We start from the raw sequence: 21938 nt of genomic DNA, 5'->3' as shown, positions 1-21938 counted from the left end.
GGCTTGTAAATAGCTACCCCTGATTATATCAATTAGTGGGGACTGTCCGAAACTCCACACACAATAACATAAGTCTCGTTTCCTAGTTACCATAAATTTAATTCAAGAGCAGAGCCTTATTTTTTTCTCTCTAAAATCTAATTGCCTCAATTAATAGTAAGATGATTTTGTAATTGCTGTTTCCATAATAAAATAAGCAGCTTCATCTGCAAAGGTATGAAATGAGCAGTAGACACTATCCTATAACCTCACTACAACATGATGTATGTCCCTATAGATTGTAAGCTTGCGAGCAGGGCCTTCCTACCTATATATCTGTCTGTTATTACCCAGTTTTGTTCTATTAATGTGTACAATTGTAAAGCGCAACGGAATATGCTGCGCTATATAAGAAACTGTTAATAAATAAATAATAAATAAATAAATAAATGTATGTCAGAAACCTTGAGGTAGGGTCTCGTGGCCGCAAGCCCCAGTGGACTTCCCGCTCTAATAGAGCAGGAAGTCCACCTACTGACATCACGAGTGATGTCAGTAGGGTCGCCCACAAACGGCAGGCGTTCCTGCCGCCTCCGTTTGCCCAGCCCCCCCCCCCCCCCGCCCGCCTCCAAAACGGGGCAAGCTGTCAATCACAATCGACAGCTGCCCCGCTTTGGTGAGAGACCCGTAGCGACGGAGCGCCCGTCGCTGGCCAGGTGTTGCGCATGCGCACGCCGGAGCCGGCTCCGGCGTGCACATGCGCAGTGAGAGACCATCGACCCGCTTGCGAGCGATGTGCTCTCGCGAGCGGGTCTGAATCAGGCCCTCAGATCCAAAGCCTCTCTGCTCACTACAGAATGTGCAATGTGACTGTGGTTGCCATGGTAGACCCATGACACTGTGCAGAATTATAAACTAATTATAAATTAAAACAAACCAAGGAAAATGATAGTGACCATTCTTCTTCGTATAGCCTGCCACCAAAGTGTATGGTGCAAAAAAAAATCTATTTTGGCTTTTAAGCAAATGAATTTGAAGACATCTGTAGAGAAAACTGATATATTTCATGTACTTTAGTTTCTGCCTGCAATGATACTGCTCCTTCGCTGTCCTGAAATGATTAAATCATTCTGTGTTGCGTTTTACAGAGTCATTCAGGCTGACGCATGGAATGGAAACAATCTGTGCCATGCCTGTTGTGTAACTCACGCACCAGCCCTGCACCGAAGACCACGTCACAATGCATTATGATATACAGTGCTAACAGCTCAAAATTCATTTCAGCACTAACAATAAGTGACCAAGAAAAATAGCACGTTATTGGAACTTATAAACCGCTCTAGAGCATTTAAATCAAAGTCAACTTTCCACTTGCAAATGCAAACCAAGCTTGGGTATTGTTATGAAGTGTTTGTAGGCTCAGCCTGTGACATAAAACAGACCAAGGCTGCTCGGCCTGCGGATGTCGGAATCAGTAAATATAAAGAGTGGGGCCTTTAAAAACCACAGCTCCTCCATATGTTCTTTATCCTGCAGAGCGTAATCCGGGGATCTCCGAGTCCGTTGCTTTCTTGCTTGAGAACAGCCAGTCTCTACCCCTGGGTCTCTCAGCAAATTAAAATGGCCGACACCCCCCCACCACATTCCTGTCAAAAACCATTAGCCCTTTCCTGCGGGTGGCTGGGGAAGATTTGGGGAAGTTGCTCACCTCTCCAGCGCCTGCGTTTAGGACAGCATTGATAAAGGACATGATGGCGGTTTTCAGATTCACCTCGTCTCGGTATCTCCCCATGCTTCTGTCTAGTTCATTCAGCAGTGTCTGCGTGAGGAGATAAAGATTATTCAGAATAAACATGGAGTCTCTATCACAGCTGGGGAGTCGGGGAATGCAAACAGCAAACTAAAAACCTTTATGGACTTAAAAAAAACAAAAACCAGTTCACAATTATTTTATGTTCTTTGTTTTTCGGAGACTGTGATTATTTATTTATTAGGAGCTATTTATATAGCACACACATATTCCGCACAGCTTTATAGAGAATACTTGGTTCTTCACATCAGTTTCTGTCCCAGTGAAGCTTACAATCTATGGGCCTTATTCAGCAGAGCACGCAAGATTCACGATTATCAGGAATCTGCACGTGCGCAGGACCCATTCCATGAATGTGCAGAATGGGTCCTGCGTAGTCGCACGCAGTTTCTGCTATGCCTCTACCTGATTGACAGACAGAGGCATTAAAGGGGCGGTCGCCGTTCCTGGACACGGGTGTGTGTCTGCCCTGTTTTCCGGGAGTAGCAAGCCCAGGGACACAATGTCCTGGGTTCGCAAGCCGGCCAGCCTGAGTAAGCTGAGCCTTACTGAGCTGGCTGGTGGCCCAAGATGTCCACCATCGCGACCTCCGTCGCAGTGCTGGGATCGCAAATGCAGCAGGGGCTGTCATACTGGTGATCAGCCGGCGGTTCAAATCCCGACAGTGAAGATCCCGACAGGTAAGTATATTTTCTATTTACTAACCTAACCTCCCCATAACCCTAACCCTCCCTTAGGGGTGCCTAACCCTAACCTCTCCCCAGAGTGCCTAACCCTAACCCCCCCTTCCCCTAGCCTAACCCTAACCTCCCGGGGGGGTGTCTAGCCCTAAGTCCCCCCCCGGGGGCCCCTAACCTAACCCCCCCCCCCCGCGGCTGTCTGCGCCCGGCTTACCTTCGATCGGTAAGCCAGGTGTCGGGCTCCCGGCGTAGGTCTAATGACAGGCGTGGATTTCGACTCCTGTCATTAGACACTTGCCGGGATTAGACAGTCGGGAAGCCGGCGGTCAGGATTTCGTCCGTCGGCTTCCCGTCATACACCTACTGCTGAACTTGCATAATAGCAAGGATGTAATTGCAAAGCTGCCTGCGTGCACACACACGTTAATTTTTGTCAGAATCCAGTTAACCTATCAGTATGGTGTTTTTTTGGAGGGTTGTGGGCGTAAAATCCATACAAGCATGCAGAGAACATATAAACTCCACACAGAGATTGGTGGGAATCAAACTTAAGACCTTGGGGCCTGATTCAGAGCTGAACGCTCTGACCAGAGCGCTCGCTCTGAATCAGGGCCCTCCTACTTTTTTTGGAGCGTCCTCATGGACGCTCGCATAGCTGTGGGTTACCACCTACAGCTATAGCGAGTGTCCATGATGATGGTCGTGATGGTCTTGACCATCGCGACCATCGGGCTTGCGACGGAGACCCTGCCGGCCCCCCTGTCAGTGGGGCCGGCATCAGACGGTAGGCGTTCCCATGGGAACGCCTCCGTCTGGCAGGCACGCCCACCAAAGGGGGCGTGCTGTCAATCAACATCGACAGCACGCCCCCTTTGGTGCGAGACCCGGAGCGACAGCTTGGCTGTCGCAGTCCGGGTCTCGCGCATGCACACGACGGAGCTCCCTCCGTCGTGCGCATGCGTAGTGGGGCAACATCGACCCGTTTGCGAGCGTCCTTTGCTCGCGAACGGGTCTGAATGACCCCCATGGTGCTGTGAGGCAGCAATACTAACCAATACCCCAACAGTGCTATTACACAATTCCCTATGTCTAAACACTTGTCATTAGGCTCCCAGCCCCTATAGTATTCATTTTTCTTGTAAGCAGTCTGTGTGGCATGAAAGTGGGCGGGGCTCTAAACTATCTGCAGCCAATCAGGGAATTACCACAATCACAGGGCAGATATGACTGACAACAAAACACATATAGCTACTAGTGGTATATCAGCAGTTACACTATAGTGTTATTTGTACACCCTTCACTGAAAACAATATACAGGGGAGACTATGAAAGCTGCAGAGTTAGTCACTGGTTGGTACATACAGTAAGATGCACGTACTGTATCAGCAGCTTAACACATGCAAAAGCAACATCTGATAAAAACACGATAACCAACATATTATAGACAAGGAGCATCCTAGTAATATACTAGCTAATCATATAGTGGGAATTTTCCAAAGCTCTGATCTGAGAACTATTAAAAATATGTAACACTAAAGCAGCATACACACACACACAATGATTTTTTGAACGATTATCGTTAAACGATATAGTTTAACGATAATCGTTTGAAAAAATCGTTCCCTTTCTGAGTCAAACGATGAACGATATTCGTTCATGCGCGTTTACGTTTGTAGTTTGTAGTTCAGTCAGACTTGTCAACTCATTTTTCATTAAAGGAATATGCAGAAATCGTTTGTAGTTCAAAAAAAATCGTTCATTACACTTTCAAAAATCTGACAGATAATCTGACAGAAAATCGTTCAGAAAATCGTTGGTAACAAAATCGTTGTGTGTATGCAGCTTAAAAGGTTATTTTTATTAATAACAGCACAAAGAAAAAACACATAAAAAGTCTCTGAAACATCACGTGACTGCGCAGGAGAATATAATTCCGGTTTTCAGTCTGCCATGTGGAGTTTTACGCAGCATAATGGTGTTTACCGTGGAGGATCTTGGTTTTCCCTAATTAATGGGCAGATTGGGTGCCACTCCCAGCCAGCGAACTTAAAGATGATTGTTCTAGTGTGTACAGGAACAACGATAAATTGCATACGACCAAGCTATATAATATATCGTTTGGTCATTTGCAAGATTGCAGCCTGTGTACGCTCAATATCGCTAGTTTTGGGCTCAAGGGAAATCGTCTGGAAAGTCGGAACGATTGCCGGTGGTCTCAGTGTGTACCCAGCTTAAATTGCACAAAAGGCCCAGATTCTCATCAGAGGTTTGTTATCAGCTTCTATTCCATTAGTTTCAACTACGTTATTTGCTCCAGCTAGGGTCACAGGGGGTCATTCAGACCCGCTTGTGAGCGGCAGTACGCTCGCAAACGGGTCGATGTTCCCCCACTGCGCATGCGCACGACGGAGGGAGCTCCGACGTGCGCATGCGCAAGACCCGGCGAGCGACGGGCTCTCCATCGCTCCGGGTCTCGCACCAAAGGGGCCGTGCTGTCGATGTTGATTGACAGCACGCCCCCTTTGGTGGGCGTGCCTGCCAGACGGAGGCGTTCCCATGGGAACGCCTACCGTCTGAAGCTGGCCCCACTGACATCACTAGTGATGTCAGTGGGAGTGATTTTGGCTCTGATAGAGCCAAAATCACTCCAGGGCTTGCGGCAGCGAGACCCTACCGCAGGGTCTCCGTCGCAAGCCCGATGGTCGCGATGGTCTTGACCATCGCGACCATCATCATGGACACTCGCTATAGCTGTGGGTGGTAACCCACAGCTATGCGAGCGTCCATGAGGACGCTCCAAAAAAAGGTAGGAGGGCCCTGATTCAGAGCGAGCGCTCTGGTCAGAGCGTTCAGCTCTGAATCAGGCCCACAATTCTGCACATAAAAAGCAAGGTATGAAATATCTTGAAATAAAAGTATCACAGTCATCATGGAAGAAAACCCATATTGATAGCATAAAGCATCTGCACGGACAGACGGACGGAGGGATCTGTACCTGCTGATGTGCGGTACAATACAGCAGGTGTAATATTAAATACAATTTGCAACATAATTAATTTTACCGTCATTTATAGTGTTTTGTATGCACGAGGCCCCTCCCTCCATCCCCGACATCTCCTTGCCTGGCAAAATAATGTCACTTAGCCTATTATATTCTCTGAGAGCAAATCCAGCTCCTGCATTAATGGGTTAAGTTATATCTCATGTGACCTCTCTGTGTGTGATTGGCAGACAGATTGCCTAAACGTTATAACTACAGGTAGAAAACTACAGAGTCTAATACTGATAATAAGGGTGCAATAAACAGCTCCAAGGTTGTTTTTAACCTGTAAACGTCCAGAAATGTCTATGCACAAATAAAATGAATCTCGGGTGACTGGACACATGGGTCAGAGGTCGTGAAGGGGACAATTCCGGAGAGAACAGTCATGTGCGGAGTCTGTTTAACCAATGACGCTATATCCGCAGGAACTCTGCCCACTTACAGGGACGATAATTGTTAATAAGGATGAAAGGCGCCGGGCATCATTATACAATTACCCGACTATCTTTAGATCCTCTGCTTTGGTGATGTCAGTAAAGCAGACCCAGAAAGGGACGAGTTTCCGACCAAGGAAATTCTATTACACATCTGGGCTAGGTCTACTGAGGAGCGAGTCATCGTGGGGCAAAAGCTGCATTGTAAATTTGTTCACGATTTTTAGTCTATTAAGCCCTCATAAGACTCACAATATGACAGCATGCGGGACATTCTCTGGAGCTTGTAACACGGAGGAGGGATGAAAGAGCTGGAGACGGGTAACAAGTTGGGGAAGGGTAAGGATCACAACTATACAAGAGATAGGGATGGTCATTGACCATCGTTGGCTTGCAATAATCGATGGTGTACAGTCGATGGTAAAAGGTTGTTTTGCAATGGATGGCATAGCACCGGTGCTGCAGCATCATTGGCGGAAGCCGATGTTGATGAAAATATCGTCGGCTCCAATCCGATGGCTGAGGTCTGTACATGCACTCAGCCCTTGATAGCTAAACCAAGAGAAGTTATAGCGCCGCCTTGAGATCAGGATAATTATGGTGTTTCCTATATAATTCACCTCAACAATTATTTTAGGGTCTAGATATGGTTATGAGACCCAAGGTAATAAGAGAAAGATAGACATATAAAGAGGTAAGATGGTCCTACATTGCGTCCATCTCTGAATCATACCCACTGATATTTCTGCCTCAGAGACGGCGCTAGTTTATAGTGGACTGACTGCATTAGGCTTACAAAATGGCTGCCTTCAGGTTCCATGTACTGTGAGGCCAATAATGATCACACCTGCTGCGATATAGGCAGTGAAATCGGGAAACTGGCTCCAAAAGCAACGGTCAATATGGACACCGTTAGTGTCTAGCTTACAGTACACTGTTACTGTCACTCAGCAAACCACCCGTGTGTCCAGCTTACAGTCTGACGTGTATATTGCTGCTACGGGAACGAATACCGTGACTACTGGTATCCGACAACCAACTTATATAAGTTCTTCATTGGGACCCCAGTCAAGTTACTGGTTTGCGGCCCCTTCCCCCCAAAGTTTGGAAAAATATATCAACATACAAATGGGTTGGAGTAGTCTAGTCCTTTATGGGCACAGTGTACCCCAGGAGAGAGTCTAGGTTGTCTAATGGATTATCCGGCTCTCTTTCAACCTCTAGTCAGGGCCAATTTATAGGCATGTATTAGTCTATAAATAGTCTATGCATTGATAGGCGACTGGAGAGACAGCCCGGGGCTCCACAAACAAAAATATGGTTCGGACCTCCTTCAACAAAACGTCAGCAGTAATGTGGGGTGGGGGTGACAAAAAGCTGCACGCTACCTGCTTGTGGCTTCCTATTGGCCATGCGCGCCCCCCATCCACTGACAGAAGAGACTGTGGCTGGGGCCCTTATATAACATGCTCCGAGGCCCCCACTACAGTCTTACTGCTCAGTGTGTAACAGCCCAGGATAACAGCCCGGCTCCTGCCTGTTTTTCAGGACATTCCATCCTGGAATTCCTACCGATCATCCTGAAGAGTAAACTCAGAACACATGTCCCTATCTCCTGTGATACGAGGAGCGATACAGACCATCTCCATTATTTAGATATATCTATATTTCATGTGAAATTAATTATGTGTTTCCCTGATGGTAAAACTCCGGAGCCTCAGGGACATTTAGCTTTCCCGAGGACACATGGATTCAATTGAAAACACTGGATGTAAAATTCCTGCTGTACAATAAAATCTTAGGTGACGGAACAATTAGTAATGTATATCCCTTCTAGAGTCTTGTCATTTCCGTATATAACCAATTAACTATTGCTCCAATCTTTTCCAGTGCACTAGATTGCAAGTTCCTAGTCTTAACTATTTTTGAAACTTTTTTTATTTCTGTAAAGTTATTTGCAAAAAATAAATTTTCGATAAGGAAGTGTTAAAAACATTTAGGGCCTGATTCAGAGATGGACGCAAATGATGTCGCTGCTGCGATTCCGTACGTAGCGGATGTGCGAAAATATGCAAACGTCGCGGCCGCCAAGTCTTGAGGTTACTCAGAATGTCCCGCCGGGGCCAGTGAAACTGTGTCTGAGGATGCAGCCAGTGGCTTCGGCACGCACAGAAAACGGGGGCGGCTCCCCGTCGCCACCCCAAATGCCAGCAGTACGTCAGTCATGCTGCAGCTTACTGGGCACTGAGACCAACATTACAGCTGTATGGAGGCACTGCGCTTTCCAACGCACGCGCAGTGTTCTAACCATTGTAAAACTGCAATCGCGCATTAGTCGATCATCAAACTTCTGGGTCACCCTATGGTGACTCAGAATGGACATCAGAACAAAGGCACCTGAGCCTTTGTAACTGCGTACAGGATCACAGTGGCTGGAAACACACCCCGAAGAAAATGGCTGCAAAATGACTGCGTGAGTCACCACTCCCGCCGTGGACGCCCACAAACGGTCCCCGCCTGTCAATCATTCTGAATAATTCCTCTCTGTGACCACCGTCTCAAGACCATCGCGACACAAGCACAGTGTCACTCTGATGCATGCGCGGTAGTAAAAACATCGCCCATTTGCAAAAACATCGGCATTGCGTCCATATCGGAGTAAGACCCTCAATCATATAAAGTCCATCATTTAGCATTGAACGAATTGCGCCTTTTCTGTAAACACCAAAACGCATCTGTCACGGTAATGCGCCTCAGTCGGACGTAATAAAATGGTCCGTCAACATTAACAATTAACACGGTACGTTCAAAGTTATGCCTCCTAAATAGATATTTCTTATAGATGCGTCTAAGGGCCTGAATCATTATGGATCGAAACTGCAACAATGTATGCAGTTGGCCAATTGTTGCGAACTGCGTAAGCGTATGTATTGGGTGTGCGACGGCTACACTGCGATCACGCAGAGCACGGTAAGCCATCGCAGAGTGATTGACAGGTAGTCATCGTTTGGGGGTAGTGACGGGGCAGTGGCAGGAGAAACGTAGGCGTGTCTGTCCGTTTGAACGATGTTGCATGGGCGTGCATAAATTCGCCACTGCAACGGCATACGCAGCTTGAGCGCTCACTGCGTGCGACGAGGTTAGCAATTTCTGGGACAGGTCAGGCCTGCTGTAATTCTGCGTAAGGGGCCGATGTTACTGATGTATACGCAGGACTGCAAGATATTACGGATGTGCGAAAGCGGCTTTGCGATTGCAGTCATTAGCATATTTTCGCAGCAGACCTGCGTGTGTAATCGCAGCTGCGATCGCAACAGCGATCCGTAGTGAATCAGGCCCCTAAGTCAGGACCATCGCTAATGGGCGTCTCCACAGCCTTACAAACGAAGAACTACAGTACGATCCACTTGTCCGAGCGTAAGTGGATGCAAGTGCAAGTTATATACACAAGTTGTGAGCATTCACAGCAAAACCTAGGTTATACGCACATGTGTCACAAATGGATTTGTACTGAACTCCAAGTGAGACCCAATGTGTCCACCTTAGGGGTCAACAGAACTCTTTCTAAGTAAGATGGAACTTCCCATGGAGAGTTATGGAATATAGATATGTAAATTCCTTTATAGAATGATACAATGTCAGAGGAATGTTGTATAATACAGATCCAAACTCTGAGACAGGCTACATCTATTACAGGCTCGGAATCTGTGCGCCTCCCGAAACTGTACTGTACATAAGACATCTATTACATACTGTATGTATCCACCTTCTGCTACATTAATGCTGCAAAATGCTAAACACCAGAAACAAGGATGATACCGTTTTAGCTCCACCGAGATTAGAAGAGCAGTAAAGCCGCCATTACACATTAATATACAGTATATGAAAGATAAGAACAAGGAGATTCTCTAACAGAACTGACAGATTGTGACTGACAGCTTGGCAGACTTGCCCTGCACAAATACACAGTTGTGATTGGTTGATTCACACAGACAGTGATGTCACAGTTACTCAGAGCGTGATTCGCAGGTGGACGCAGTGTCTATGTTTGTGCAGTTCAGCGATTTTTTTTCTATTGCGCAAGTACCACTGAGTGTACGCAGAGACCGCTGTTACAAACCGGGAGCTGGCGGCGGACATGGGACTGAAGTGAACGCAAACAAAGGCCGTCTCATGGGAGTGTCACGGGCGCATCAGTAATAGACGGCAGCATTCTCAAACACAGGGCCGCAGCCACAGAGGCCATGATTACACAAGGTTCAGAAGGAGACACTGCGCCAGCCACAGGGCAGCGTAAGTGGCGATTGTCATGTGCCCATGGTGGAGTGTTTGAGTTCAGCGGCACCTCAAAGGGAATTTGGGCCTGATTCAGACCCGCTCGCCAGTGTACAGCGCTCGCAAGCGGGTCGATGTTCCCCCACTGCGCATGCGCCGCCTCCGGCGTGCGAATGTGCGAGCGACTGCAGCTCCGTCACTCCGGGGCTCACTACAAGACGGGGCAGCTGTCGATGTTGATTGGCAGCTCGCCCCGTTTTGCAGGCGGGGAGGGGGGGTGGCTGCACAAACGCAGGCATTCCCTTAGGAACGCCTGCCTTTTGTGGGCGGCCCTACTGACATCACTAGTGATGTCAGTAGTGGACTTCCTGCTCTATTAGAGCAGGAAGTCCACTCGGGCTTGTGGGAGCCGAGACTCTCCCGCAGGGTCTCGATGCAAGCCCGATGGTCGTGATAATCGCGACCATCGCCAGGCCGCTCGCACTAGCTGTGGGTGGTCACCCACAGCTTTGCGAGTAGCTTGGAGACCGAAACAAAAAAACCCAATACGCTCTGATTCAGAGCGAGAGCTCACAAACAGCGAGCGCCTCTGAATCAGGCCCTTTGTCCATATAATGGACATGGAACCATTTGCTTTATCCTCAGTGAAAGCTTTGAGAATAGCATAGAAATCAGACTAAATGAATTGGCCGCCGCATCTGTCCTACTGGGTTTGTCAGTAGTGCCGCAATTCTCCTGCCAGTAGTCTTCTGATCCACTGTGAGTATGCCCAGGGGCGAGTGCCCAAAGCGCAGGGGACCCAGACATTAGACCTCGCCAGTGCGCTAGTTGGAGGATGACTTGTCATGAAATAGAAAGTACAGTATGGGTGCGGATCTCCTTAAATGCTGCCACTGTGATTTCACATGACCTTTTACAAGGGTCCAAAGAAGATCCCAAGGAGTATATTTACTAAAGGTCGATTTTAATCGATTCCTAATCGATCAACATCGTTGTAGTGGTTCTGGGGCTAATTTCTCATTTACTAACATACATTTTTTTTTGTAAGTGTTAGTAAACGTGTGATTTAGCCACAGAAACACGGAATTGGTATGAAATACCGCCGTCAGCGAGATTCCCGTCAGCGGCAGCCCGACAGGAGCAGAGTGCGACGCAGCGGAAGCCTGACAGCGCTGGAAATCCCGATCGTGGACAGGTAAGTATCCACTAACCTAACCTAACGCCCCTAACCCTCCTTAGGGGTGCCTAACCCTAACTTCCCCCCAAGTGCCTAACCCTAATCCCCCCTCTAAGTGCCTAACCCTAACCACCACCTTCCCCGCTGCCTAAACCTAAGTCCCCCGGGGGGTGCCTAACCCTAAGTCCCCCCCGGCGGTGCCTAACCCTCCCTCCCCCTAGCCTAACCCTAACCCTCCCGGGGGGTGCCTAACCCTAAGTCCCCCCCGGGAGCCCTACACCTAACCCTCCCCCCCGCGGCTGTCCACTCGCGGCGCCCGGCATCACTACGATCGTGATGCCGGGCGCCGGTCTCCCGGCGTCGGGGAAATGCGGGCGTCTACATCTGCACGCCCGGCATTTCACCCTTGCCAGGATAAGACAGTCGGGAAGCCGGCTGCCGGTATTTAGGCAGTCGGCTTCCCGATTGCCTCCCCAGAAACACAACATCGATGTGGATCGATTTGAAATAAAGAGACAAGATGGAACCAGTTCCTTAAGATCGCATGTTCGCCACCCAGTTCCCGACTGGAAAAGTCCATATCACATAAGGGGGTCATTCTGAGTCGGACGCAGGGAAAGCATCGGACACGAGCGGCCCAATGTTTTCCCTCTGCGCGTGTGTCAGAGACGCACTGCACATGCGTCTCAGTGATTACCGCCAGTGGACGCGCGCACCTCTGAATAACCCCTAAAGAGAGATCCGGCCGACCCAGAATCGTCCAAAGAAGTGCAAAAATGCTTCTGCGAATGCGCTGTATGCTGAAACTCGCTGTTTACGTCTGAAAAGAGATACTGTACGTCCGACTCGGAACCTATGTATATACTTTTTCATGTTTAATTCTTCCAAATCACCAAACTGTTTCCAGGGGACCTGGCACATAATACAAAGAGACCGGTAATGGAATCATATGGACAAATCGCACATGTGAAGTTCTGTGTGCAGAACGGGGGCATCTGCATAGTCAGTCTGCAGAATGTATATCAGATAGATGCAGAGGATAATCCATTCTGCTCTAAGGGCCATTTCTTTACTTTTATATGTCAATATTATTGTCCTAGAACTATCTGCTGTCATAATAATGATTGCATCATGTAACACAACCTCAGTCTGGCCTTCCGCCCAACGCAGGATGTAAACTGTAATCCATGTGTTACACCTCCTCACATCAAAGGGTTAAACAGTCTGCCCCTGTTACCAGGATAAGGTGCCTGATGAGGCATCTGACTCCCTCCCTCCTCCAGGGGGTATGACCCCGGTGGGCTTGTCTGACATACAGATTGTGAGCTTTATAAAGGGGGAGATCAGATACATTTCCCCGCTGAGATCCTCAGACTCTCAATTATCTGAATCAAACAATGTATCTGCCGGGAATGTTTACTTTCCCCCTCACTGAGACATATACAAACCCCTTACAGCACTTCGTGAGTTACAGTATCATCTAAGGTAAACAAGGAAATTAGGGACAGGTGAAGACAAACTAGGACTAGTCGCTGCGGCGACTGCTTTAGTGGTTTTTTACGTAATCGCGTCTGCGACTATGGGCCTGATTCAGCACGGATCGGTATTCTGCTTATACGCACGCAACTGCGTTGCTAATATCAGCGGTGATATTTAAATGTTTGCATTCACATTGCGGATGCAGCCTGACATAAGGACGCCCACTTCCCCTTACTCACATCCGTACACTTGGCCAACATAGCGAAACAATCGGTAACATCGGACCCAGACGCACAGTTAAGGAAGCCCAGACCTCATCCAGGAATTGCTAATTTCTGCGCACGCTATGAGGTCTCAGGAGGCGTCTGGTATCGCAGTGGATAATTTATGCACGCCCATGCAACGTCGTTGAAACGCACTGGCATGCCGGCATTCGCCCGACCAACCGCATCCATCTCTTTCTGTTAATCACTCTGTCATTCGTCTGCGTAGCCTCTGCGAATGCAGTTCTGACCGATTGCGTGCGAATAAGAAACTGCGCTCCTTGCTGAATCAGGCCCGGCTGCATGAAAACACCACCCATCCCGAGTAACTTAGTGTTACTCCAGGCTGCATCACTGGAGCTGGCAGGAAGCATCTTTTTACACAAGACATCTCCTGCGCCATTAGGACATTTTAGCATCACAGCTGCATCGCTAACAGCGTACAACTCTGAACCAAGCCCTAAATGGGACCCATTCAATTCCTCAGAGCTATTCAGTGCGCTATTTAGTCTGACAGTTACAAGTTAAATTGGAGAATGCCGGTTCTCGAGACTTAACCTGAGTGTTCAGTCACTAGAACCGGCATTCTCCAACTAAAGAGCCGGCCGCAAGGCTGTTAGTGCCGCGCTAAGTCGGAAAAAAGGAGGGTGCGAGAAGAAATCATTTAGTCGCCCTAACAGCGCGCTGAATTGAATAGCTAAGGGAGATCCCTCCCGGCGCTATCAGCAGCGGGCTTATAGAATTAAACCCCATGTGTCCTGAGAGGGAGTGACAAATGGAAATGTCTGTATTACATGTGTCCTGATTGTGAGGGGACAATGGGAATGTCTGTATTACATGTGTCCTGAGAGTGAGGGGACAATGGGAATGTCTGTGTTACATGTGTCCTGAGAGGGAGCGACAAATGGGAATGTCTGTATTACATGTGTCCTGAGAGTGAGGGGACAATGGAAATGTCTGTATTACATGTGTCCTGAGAGTGAGGGGACAGTGGGAATGTCTGTGTTACATGTGTCCTGAGAGGGAGCGACAAATGGGAATGTCTGTATTACATGTGTCCTGAGAGGGAGTGACAAATGGGAATGTCAGTATTACATGTGTCCTGAGAGTGAGGGGACAATGGAAATGTCTGTGTTACATGTGTCCTGAGAGCGAGTGACAAATGGGAATGTCTGTGTTACATGTGTCCTGAGAGGGAGCGACAAATGGGAATGTCTGTGTTACATGTGTCGTGAGAGGGAGTGACAAATGGGAATGTCTGTATTACATGTGTCCTGAGAGGAAGCGACAAATGGGAATGTTTGTGTTACATGTGTCCTGAGAGGGAGTGACAAATGGGAATGTCTGTGTTACATGTGTCCTGAGAGGGAGTGACAAATGGGAATGTCTGTGTTACATGTGTCCTGAGAGGGAGTGACAAATGGGAATGTCTGTGTTACATGTGTCCTGAGAGGGAGTGACAAATGGGAATGTCTGTGTTACATGTGTCCTGAGAGCAAGTGACAAATGGGAATGTCTGTGTTACATGTGTCTTGAGAGGGAGTGACAAATGGGAAGGTCTGTGTTACATGTGTCCTGAGAGGGAGTGACAAATGGGAATGTCTGTATTACATGTGTCCTGAGAGGGAGTGACAAATGGGAATGTCTGTGTTACATGTGTCCTGAGAGGGAGTGACAAATGGGAATGTCTGTGTTACATGTGTCCTGAGAGGGAGTGACAAATGGGAATGTCTGTGTTACATGTGTCCTGAGAGGGAGTGACAAATGGGAATGTCTGTGTTACATGTGTCCTGAGAGGTAGTGACAAATGGGAATGTCTGTGTTACATGTGTCCTGAGAGCGAGTGACAAATGGGAATGTCTGTGTTACATGTGTCCTGAGAGGCAGTGACAAATGGGAATGTCTGTGTTACATGTGTCCTGAGAGTGAGGGGACAATGGGAAAGTCTGTGTTACATGTGTCCTGAGAGTGAGTGACAAATGGGAATGTCTGTGTTACATGTGTCCTGAGTGAGGGGACAATGGGACTGTCTAGATCACACGTATCCTGGGAGTGAGGCCCGGGGGGACACTGGGACTGCCTGTATTACATGTGCCAAAGAGCGAGGAGACACTGGGACTGCATAGTTGCCTACTTTTGAAAAAACATTTCAGGGAGATTGTGAAAGCAGCACCTATGAGCGCAGCGGTAAAGTGGGCGTGTCCTGCTACATCTGAGAGGCGTGTCATAAAATTGACATATCCACGTGTAAAAGAGCCCCAAAGCAGTTAGTAAGATCTACTTGTTGAGGAAAACACACTGATACTTCTCAGAAAATGCATGTAGCCATAGGGATCATGGGCCCTCATTCAGAGCCGTACGCTCTGAGCAGAGCGCACGCTCTGAATGAGGGCCGCCCTCCATAATTATGGAGCGTCCTCCTGGACGCTCGTATAGCTGTGGGTCACCACCCACAGCCTATACGAGCGTGCAGTTTGATGGCCGCGATGGTCTTGACCATCGCGACCATCGCCACTGCGAGCCGGAGCCTGCGGATGAGTTTTTCAACCGCAAGGCCCGGAGTGATTTTGGCTCTATCAGAGCCAAAATCACTCCCACTGACATCACTAGTGATGTCAGTGGGCCGGCTTCTGACGGTAGGCGTTCCCCTGGGAACGCCCCCGTCAGGGAGGCACACCCCCGGTACGCCCACCAAAGGGGGCGTGCTGTCAATCAACATCGACAGCACGCCCCCTTTGATCAGACACAACGAGCGAAGGAAAGTCCTTCGCTCGTCGCGTCTGGCGCGTGCGCACGACGGAGCTCCCGCCGTCGTGCGCATGCGCAGTGCACAACATCGACCCACTTGCGAGCGGACAGCCGCTTGCGAGTGGGTCTGAATCAGGCCCATTGTGCCTTATATCCAATGCAGGGAAATAATACTAATGATCCCATCTGAATGTATAGATCTCTGTTTTTTCTTTTATATAACAGTGTCATAATGGGGGTAAGGTGAAAATGAGGGAGATTGGTAGACTCTTCAGGGAGACAGGGAGATTGCTGCTATTTCAGGGAGTCTCCCTGACAATGAGGGAGAGTGGGCAAGTATGTGGGACTGCCTGTATTACATGTGCACAAAGAGCGAGGAGACACTGGGACTGCCTGTACTACATGTGTCCTGAGAGTGAGGAGTCACTGGGACTGCCTGTATTACATGTCCTGAGAGTCAGGAGACACTGGGACTGTCTATATTACATGTGTCCTGAGAGTGAGGGGACACTGGGACTGTTTCTATTACATTTGTCCTGAGAGTGAGGAGACACTGGGACTGCCTGTATTACATGTGTCCTGAGAGTCAGGAGACACTGGGACTGCCTGTATTACATGTGTCCTGAGAGTCAGGAGACACTGGGACTGCCTGTATTACATGTGTCCTGAGACTGAGGGGACACAGGAACTGTATTTGTACACGTATGGTAGCTTGCTTTTTAACATTTGTCAGCTCTACCTTGAGAGCTGAGTAAGATATTTGCCAACAAACAAACAAACTTCTTTTACATCTATACATAACCCTCAGCGTCAACACCTAACAGGAACCCTACTAGCTGGCCTGAAGGGAGCAGTAATCCCTATACAACTTTACACACACTCTTAGTTACAAACTTTCTCATTGGTTAAAACAACTGAAGACAAAGTGTCTGGCACACATTTTATTTGTTTCCCACACAAAATGTATACATCAGAACCTCTTGGTACAGTTGCTGGAGTGTTGTCACCTCTGGGCCGTACCTTCTAATGACCAGCGGGAGGTCTTCTCTTATATCACAGATTGGGACGGATCCATCCTCACCTGCAGAGATACATCTCCAGAGGAGTCCAGATGTCCATGATGTGATGTCTATTGTACACTTTCCATCATGAAAATGATAATCGCATTATATATTTTCCACTCTCCATTTCTGGAGCTCCTCTGCGTTCCTGTTGCCTCTGGCTGCGAGATTGCATCTCATTACTGGAGGATGAACTTAATGAGTTTGAGATGTTTTTCCTGGAGAGCTCCGGGCGTCTATCGTACAAGCCATGAAATGTTGTTGGTTTGGGTATGTAGACCTCTACGTGACTGATACTTGGCATCAACTATATTACGCTGTACCATTGCCAGGACTATACATTGTGTAGCGCTATCTTTCTGGGATCATGATGGATGGTCAATGGTGTTACAGACTGTGAAAGATGGGGGTCATACTGCAAGATAAATGCAGACTGTACCGATAGTAGCCTTAGCAGTCAGCTCAGGGCTGTCGTCAGCAATACTAGTCATTCTATGCATGGCATTGGCCAGTTATACAGGGGAGCCAGCAAGAGCACTCCAATTATATTTATAACTTACTGCAGCTATGATGTTTCCTACAAACTCTTTCACATGTTAGACTAGGATAAGCCATCATTATGAAGCAGACTGCTAAACTATATCATGGGGAACCTCTAAATCCAGGACTATTACAGATCAGAAACAAAATATCTGAAGCTGAAATATACATTTTTATTGGCACAAACTGTGAGAAGAGGCTGAAACGGATCCATACACTGATGCTCTGTCATCTTATATATAAAATTAACTGGTCTGTTTGTTTGCCTGTCCGGTTATGCATTCGAACACCCCTGCACCGATTGGGCTGAAACCAATGCGAGGTGGTCCAGTTGGATCCTGGCCAGGTTTTATGGGGGTTAGGGTCCCAGTCGGATCTCCCGTTGGTGTACACTGGGCAGAATTTTGATCCGGGGAGCCTGTTCTGGGCCTTCTACAGAGTGGTGGCAATTGGTCTGGGATGCCTAACTTAAATTGAAGATTTAAACCTGGGCGACGCCAGGTACTTCAGCTAGTATCCAGATAATCTCAGGACCTAGACCCGTCATCAGACGCAAATTTGCGCAAATAACTATTTTTAGTATACTAGTAACATGGACCCAGTCACCCAAGAATACCAGCCCCTTCTATACTTAGCTTCTGTATGTGGCTGTATCTGCATGCTAAACACTACGTTACAGTGTTACAACCGCAGACTCTGTAACGTAGCGTTTCGCAGGCAGATAAACCCGCAGATGCACAGAGAACATAGGCATACTGCATATCATTTTAATCAGCAGAAGATGCTTATCATTTTAATCAGCAGAAGATGCTTGTGCTATCTAGTCACATCTTTGTGCAAATAAGATGCATTTAAAGGTAAAAAGACGCACGAAAAAGACGCTCGGCGCTACTGAGTCACGCCATGGTACGGCGCAACAAGAAGGGCTGTTTAACACTCCAGAGGCTAAATGAATGTGGACCCATCTGTAGTAACTAGCCGCTGATTGGCTAAGAGCAGCTAAGGTGCCGGAAACCTTGTGGGCTTCCTGTCATTTGGGTAACGCTATGGTCCATGGGCTCTGGGTAAGTCATTTTTTTTATTCTCTGAAGACTGGATTCTACTGGACAAGAGGACCGACCGGTGCCAGGATGTAGCTGTGTGGTTGAATTTGAGTGTGGGCGAGTGAGTGAATGTGTAATAAAGTTATAAAACCTCTGGTGTAAGCACTGTGGTTTTTTTTATATTTTTTCCACAGTGGAACCACAAGTGCCAGCAGGGTCCTTGTGCTTTTACAAGTGCTGCAGGGCAGGTCAGCTGGGACTTGTAGTCCCACTGAGAAGAACAATATTGCTTTTGGGGAGAGGGACTCCACGCCATTTTTTTTTTAACCCTTTATTTATCCTATAATACACAGGAGCCTTGCTCAGATCATACTGGTCTGTGCAGTGCTTCTGCTAAACACGCAGCTCTCAGGCAGGGTTTATATATTTCAGTCCAAATACGACTGAGCTCACACTTGCAAACACGTTTCCATGCACCATCGGAGAACACGACTCACGATGCTTTGCCAATTTGTGTGTTTTATTGGGAAAAACTCGTGTCCCTGCGATGCACAGTGTGTTTGAACTTATAGAGACACGATTCTTAGTAAATTTACCCCTCTAACTGTAAGATGGACAATGACAATCCATATGACTTCCACGGTGTATTCAGATGTATCTAAGAGCAAACTGCATGAATACGTATGACAATGAGCCAATTATTCCTTTATCTGATAAATAAAAATGGGCAAATATCAAAGGGCCTCATTCAGCAGCGTACGCAATAGCGATTACAGCTGCGATTTCGCACACGGAACACAGCTGCGAAAATATGCTAATGGTTGCCAAAGCACAGCCGGTACGGGGACACCCACTGCTGCTTTCTCATATCCGTCCAACCACGGTTTCCTGAGTAAACATCGATACCATCGACACACATCGGCCCCTCGCGCAGCATTTACAGCAGGTCTGACCAGCCGCAGACATTGCACGACTTGTCGCGCGCAGTGAGTACTTAAGCTGCGTAGGCAATCGCAGTGGCTAGTTTATGCACGCCCATGAAATGGCGTTCAAAAGGACAGGCACACCTGCGTTTTTCTGACCACTCCACCGTCACTACCCCCAAACGCTGACAGCCTGTCATGCACTTTGTGATGGCATCGTTTGTGCATCCATAATTGCAATGCGATCGCCGTGCTTGCGCAGAGCAGCTTGTACGCATGCGCAATGGCAAACAATCGCTCAACTGCGTCCGTAATCGCTATTGCGTACGCTGCTAAATCCGGCCCTAAGTACTTTATATATCCCCTAAGTATAAACATAGCACATGAGTTTTACATGTAAATAAAACATGTTAACATACTGTACTGAAGCAAGTATTGTGTCAGTTGCAATTATCATACCATAACATAAATACAGTATACTATGTATATAAATTGTTCCCCCCGACATATACTGCGCTTTTCCAAAGTATACTCCGAGGTTTCTCATCGCCATAAATCTTTGTGCTCTGTGTGATGGCGGCAGCATTGCTGCAATAATTGTGTGGAACGGGGGCTGGTCTGAAACAAATTATTAATCGCTTGAGTGGCTTAAAAAATGAATTTATATATTGTTTCTGCCAGGAGGGCTGTGTTTAATTTGTGTCCATGTGAATATACTGTAAGCGGAGTTTTCTCATACAGTACAGTAGAGCAGGCCTGGCCAACCTGTGGCCCTCCAAGTCCCAGCATGCCCTGTCACAGTTTTGCTGCTATGGAGCACTAAAACTGTGGCAGGGCATGATGGGACATGTAGTTTCACAACAGCTGGAGAGCCACACGTCGGCCAGGCCTGCAGTAGAGAGTAATGTCCTAATTCTGAGTCACATGCAATGCCGCTATTTGTGCAAATGTTTTTTTCAACTGCACATGTGTTTGTGTAACTAAAAAGCTGAACAGTGCATGCGTGATGGGTCTGAGGCCCTGATTCAGAGCCGGACGCTCTGACAGAGCGCTCGCTCTAAATCAGGGTGTCTTTTTTTTTTTTTATGGAGCGGCCTACTGCTCTAGGTTACCACCCACAGCTAATGCGAGCGGCCAGGATAATGGTCGCGATGGTCAAGACCATCGCGACCATCGGGCTTGCGAAAAGGGTCGATGTACCAATGTTTTCACACTCTTCCAGGAGATGACGTGGGGCAGTGGACGTCTCTGCATTCGCTAAGGGGAGTCTGCATACACAAAGCGAACGCTCGTGTTCGGTAAGATGGACGTGCTTATGCCTTGGCGAGCGATTGCTTTCCGCCGCGTCACTTTCAAATATTTTCATACGCATTGAGTGAGCGTACGTTCATAGCGCCGGTGTCTGAATCAGGCCCTGAGTTCCAATCTCTAAACACTGCAGTGCACTTCCTGGTCACATGACACATCCATGTCTTCTCTGTACTGTTCTAATAATTTTTATATCATGTCTCAGGAGTATGACAGGGGAGACGCTGCCTCCCCTGACTGCACATCCCTGGTCTAATGTGCGTCTTATATCACGGGCGTGTCGCATAAGCGGTTACGAACTGAGGCGCTTAATCGCTTACACTGGAGGCCATACTCTGACGGAGAATCTGCAGGGCCTGATTCCGAGATTTACGCTAATGCAAAAGCAACTGAATACTCTGACGCAGTTGCTAAAATATGTTAATGCTTTCCAAAGCATACCCGAGTATAGGGACACCCACTGCCGCCTTCTCATGTCCGTACGATGATGTGCAACTGAGTAAAGAGCGGTACCATCGGCGCAAAGCAGGCAGCCATGCTTCATATGCGGCAAGTCTGGCCAGCCGCAGACTCGGCAGCTCTCCTGACACGCAGTGAGCTCTCGTGCTGCAAATGAGATCCCAATGCCTCCTTTATGCACGCCCATGAAACGGCGTTTAAACGATCAGACATGCCCAGTTTGGCCTGGCCACCCCCCCAGTTGCCTTCCCCAAACGCTGAATACCTTTCTCTCACTTTGCGAATGAGGGCATAATCGCAAACCAATCGCTGCGCGTGTGCAGTGAGTCTTACATGCATGCGCAACGGCAAATAATTACTCCATCTGCACAAAAAAAAAAAAAACGGAATTGCGCGTCCATCTCTGAATCAGGCCCTTATTATTGTGGGGCAGGTGTAAGCTTCAGTGGTGCGTCCGATGTTAGCGTTTAAAGATGCACAAAATGCACAATCAGACGCACACTTGTACACCAGGGGAAGGCCTGATACAAGTATTAGCATAAAGTTGCAGACGCGAGTATGACAAATGACGCTAAAGCATCGTGTGACTCTGACTTTATAAAGGTTTAAAGTGGACCAAACACCCCATATAAACCTCATTGAAGGCTGTAAAATAACAAATAAAAAACATGAAAAAACAAAAACAACATTACATAACTAACCCAAACGAAAACGCG

General features: G+C 47.8%; 1 protein-coding gene across 5 annotated transcripts in view; it reads right to left on the bottom strand.

The window, feature by feature from the left end:
* Nucleotides 1-21938, bottom strand: part of DAAM2 (dishevelled associated activator of morphogenesis 2) — a 319828-nt gene that overhangs the window by 105585 nt on the left and 192305 nt on the right. For all 5 annotated transcript variants that reach the window (XM_088445364.1, XM_088445368.1, XM_088445366.1 and 2 more), the window contains exon 7: nucleotides 1688-1798. In XM_088445364.1, coding sequence (XP_088301490.1) covers nucleotides 1688-1798 — 111 coding nt within the window. The remainder of the gene's footprint in view (nucleotides 1-1687; nucleotides 1799-21938) is intronic.

This window comes from Taudactylus pleione, unplaced genomic scaffold (assembly GCF_031769625.1).
Source record: "Taudactylus pleione unplaced genomic scaffold, aTauple2 ptg000378l, whole genome shotgun sequence".
In the NCBI taxonomy this organism is placed as follows: domain Eukaryota; kingdom Metazoa; phylum Chordata; class Amphibia; order Anura; family Myobatrachidae; genus Taudactylus; species Taudactylus pleione.
The sequence above is the reverse complement of the archived record's forward strand: the minus strand, read 5'-3'. Positions and strand labels throughout refer to the sequence as shown.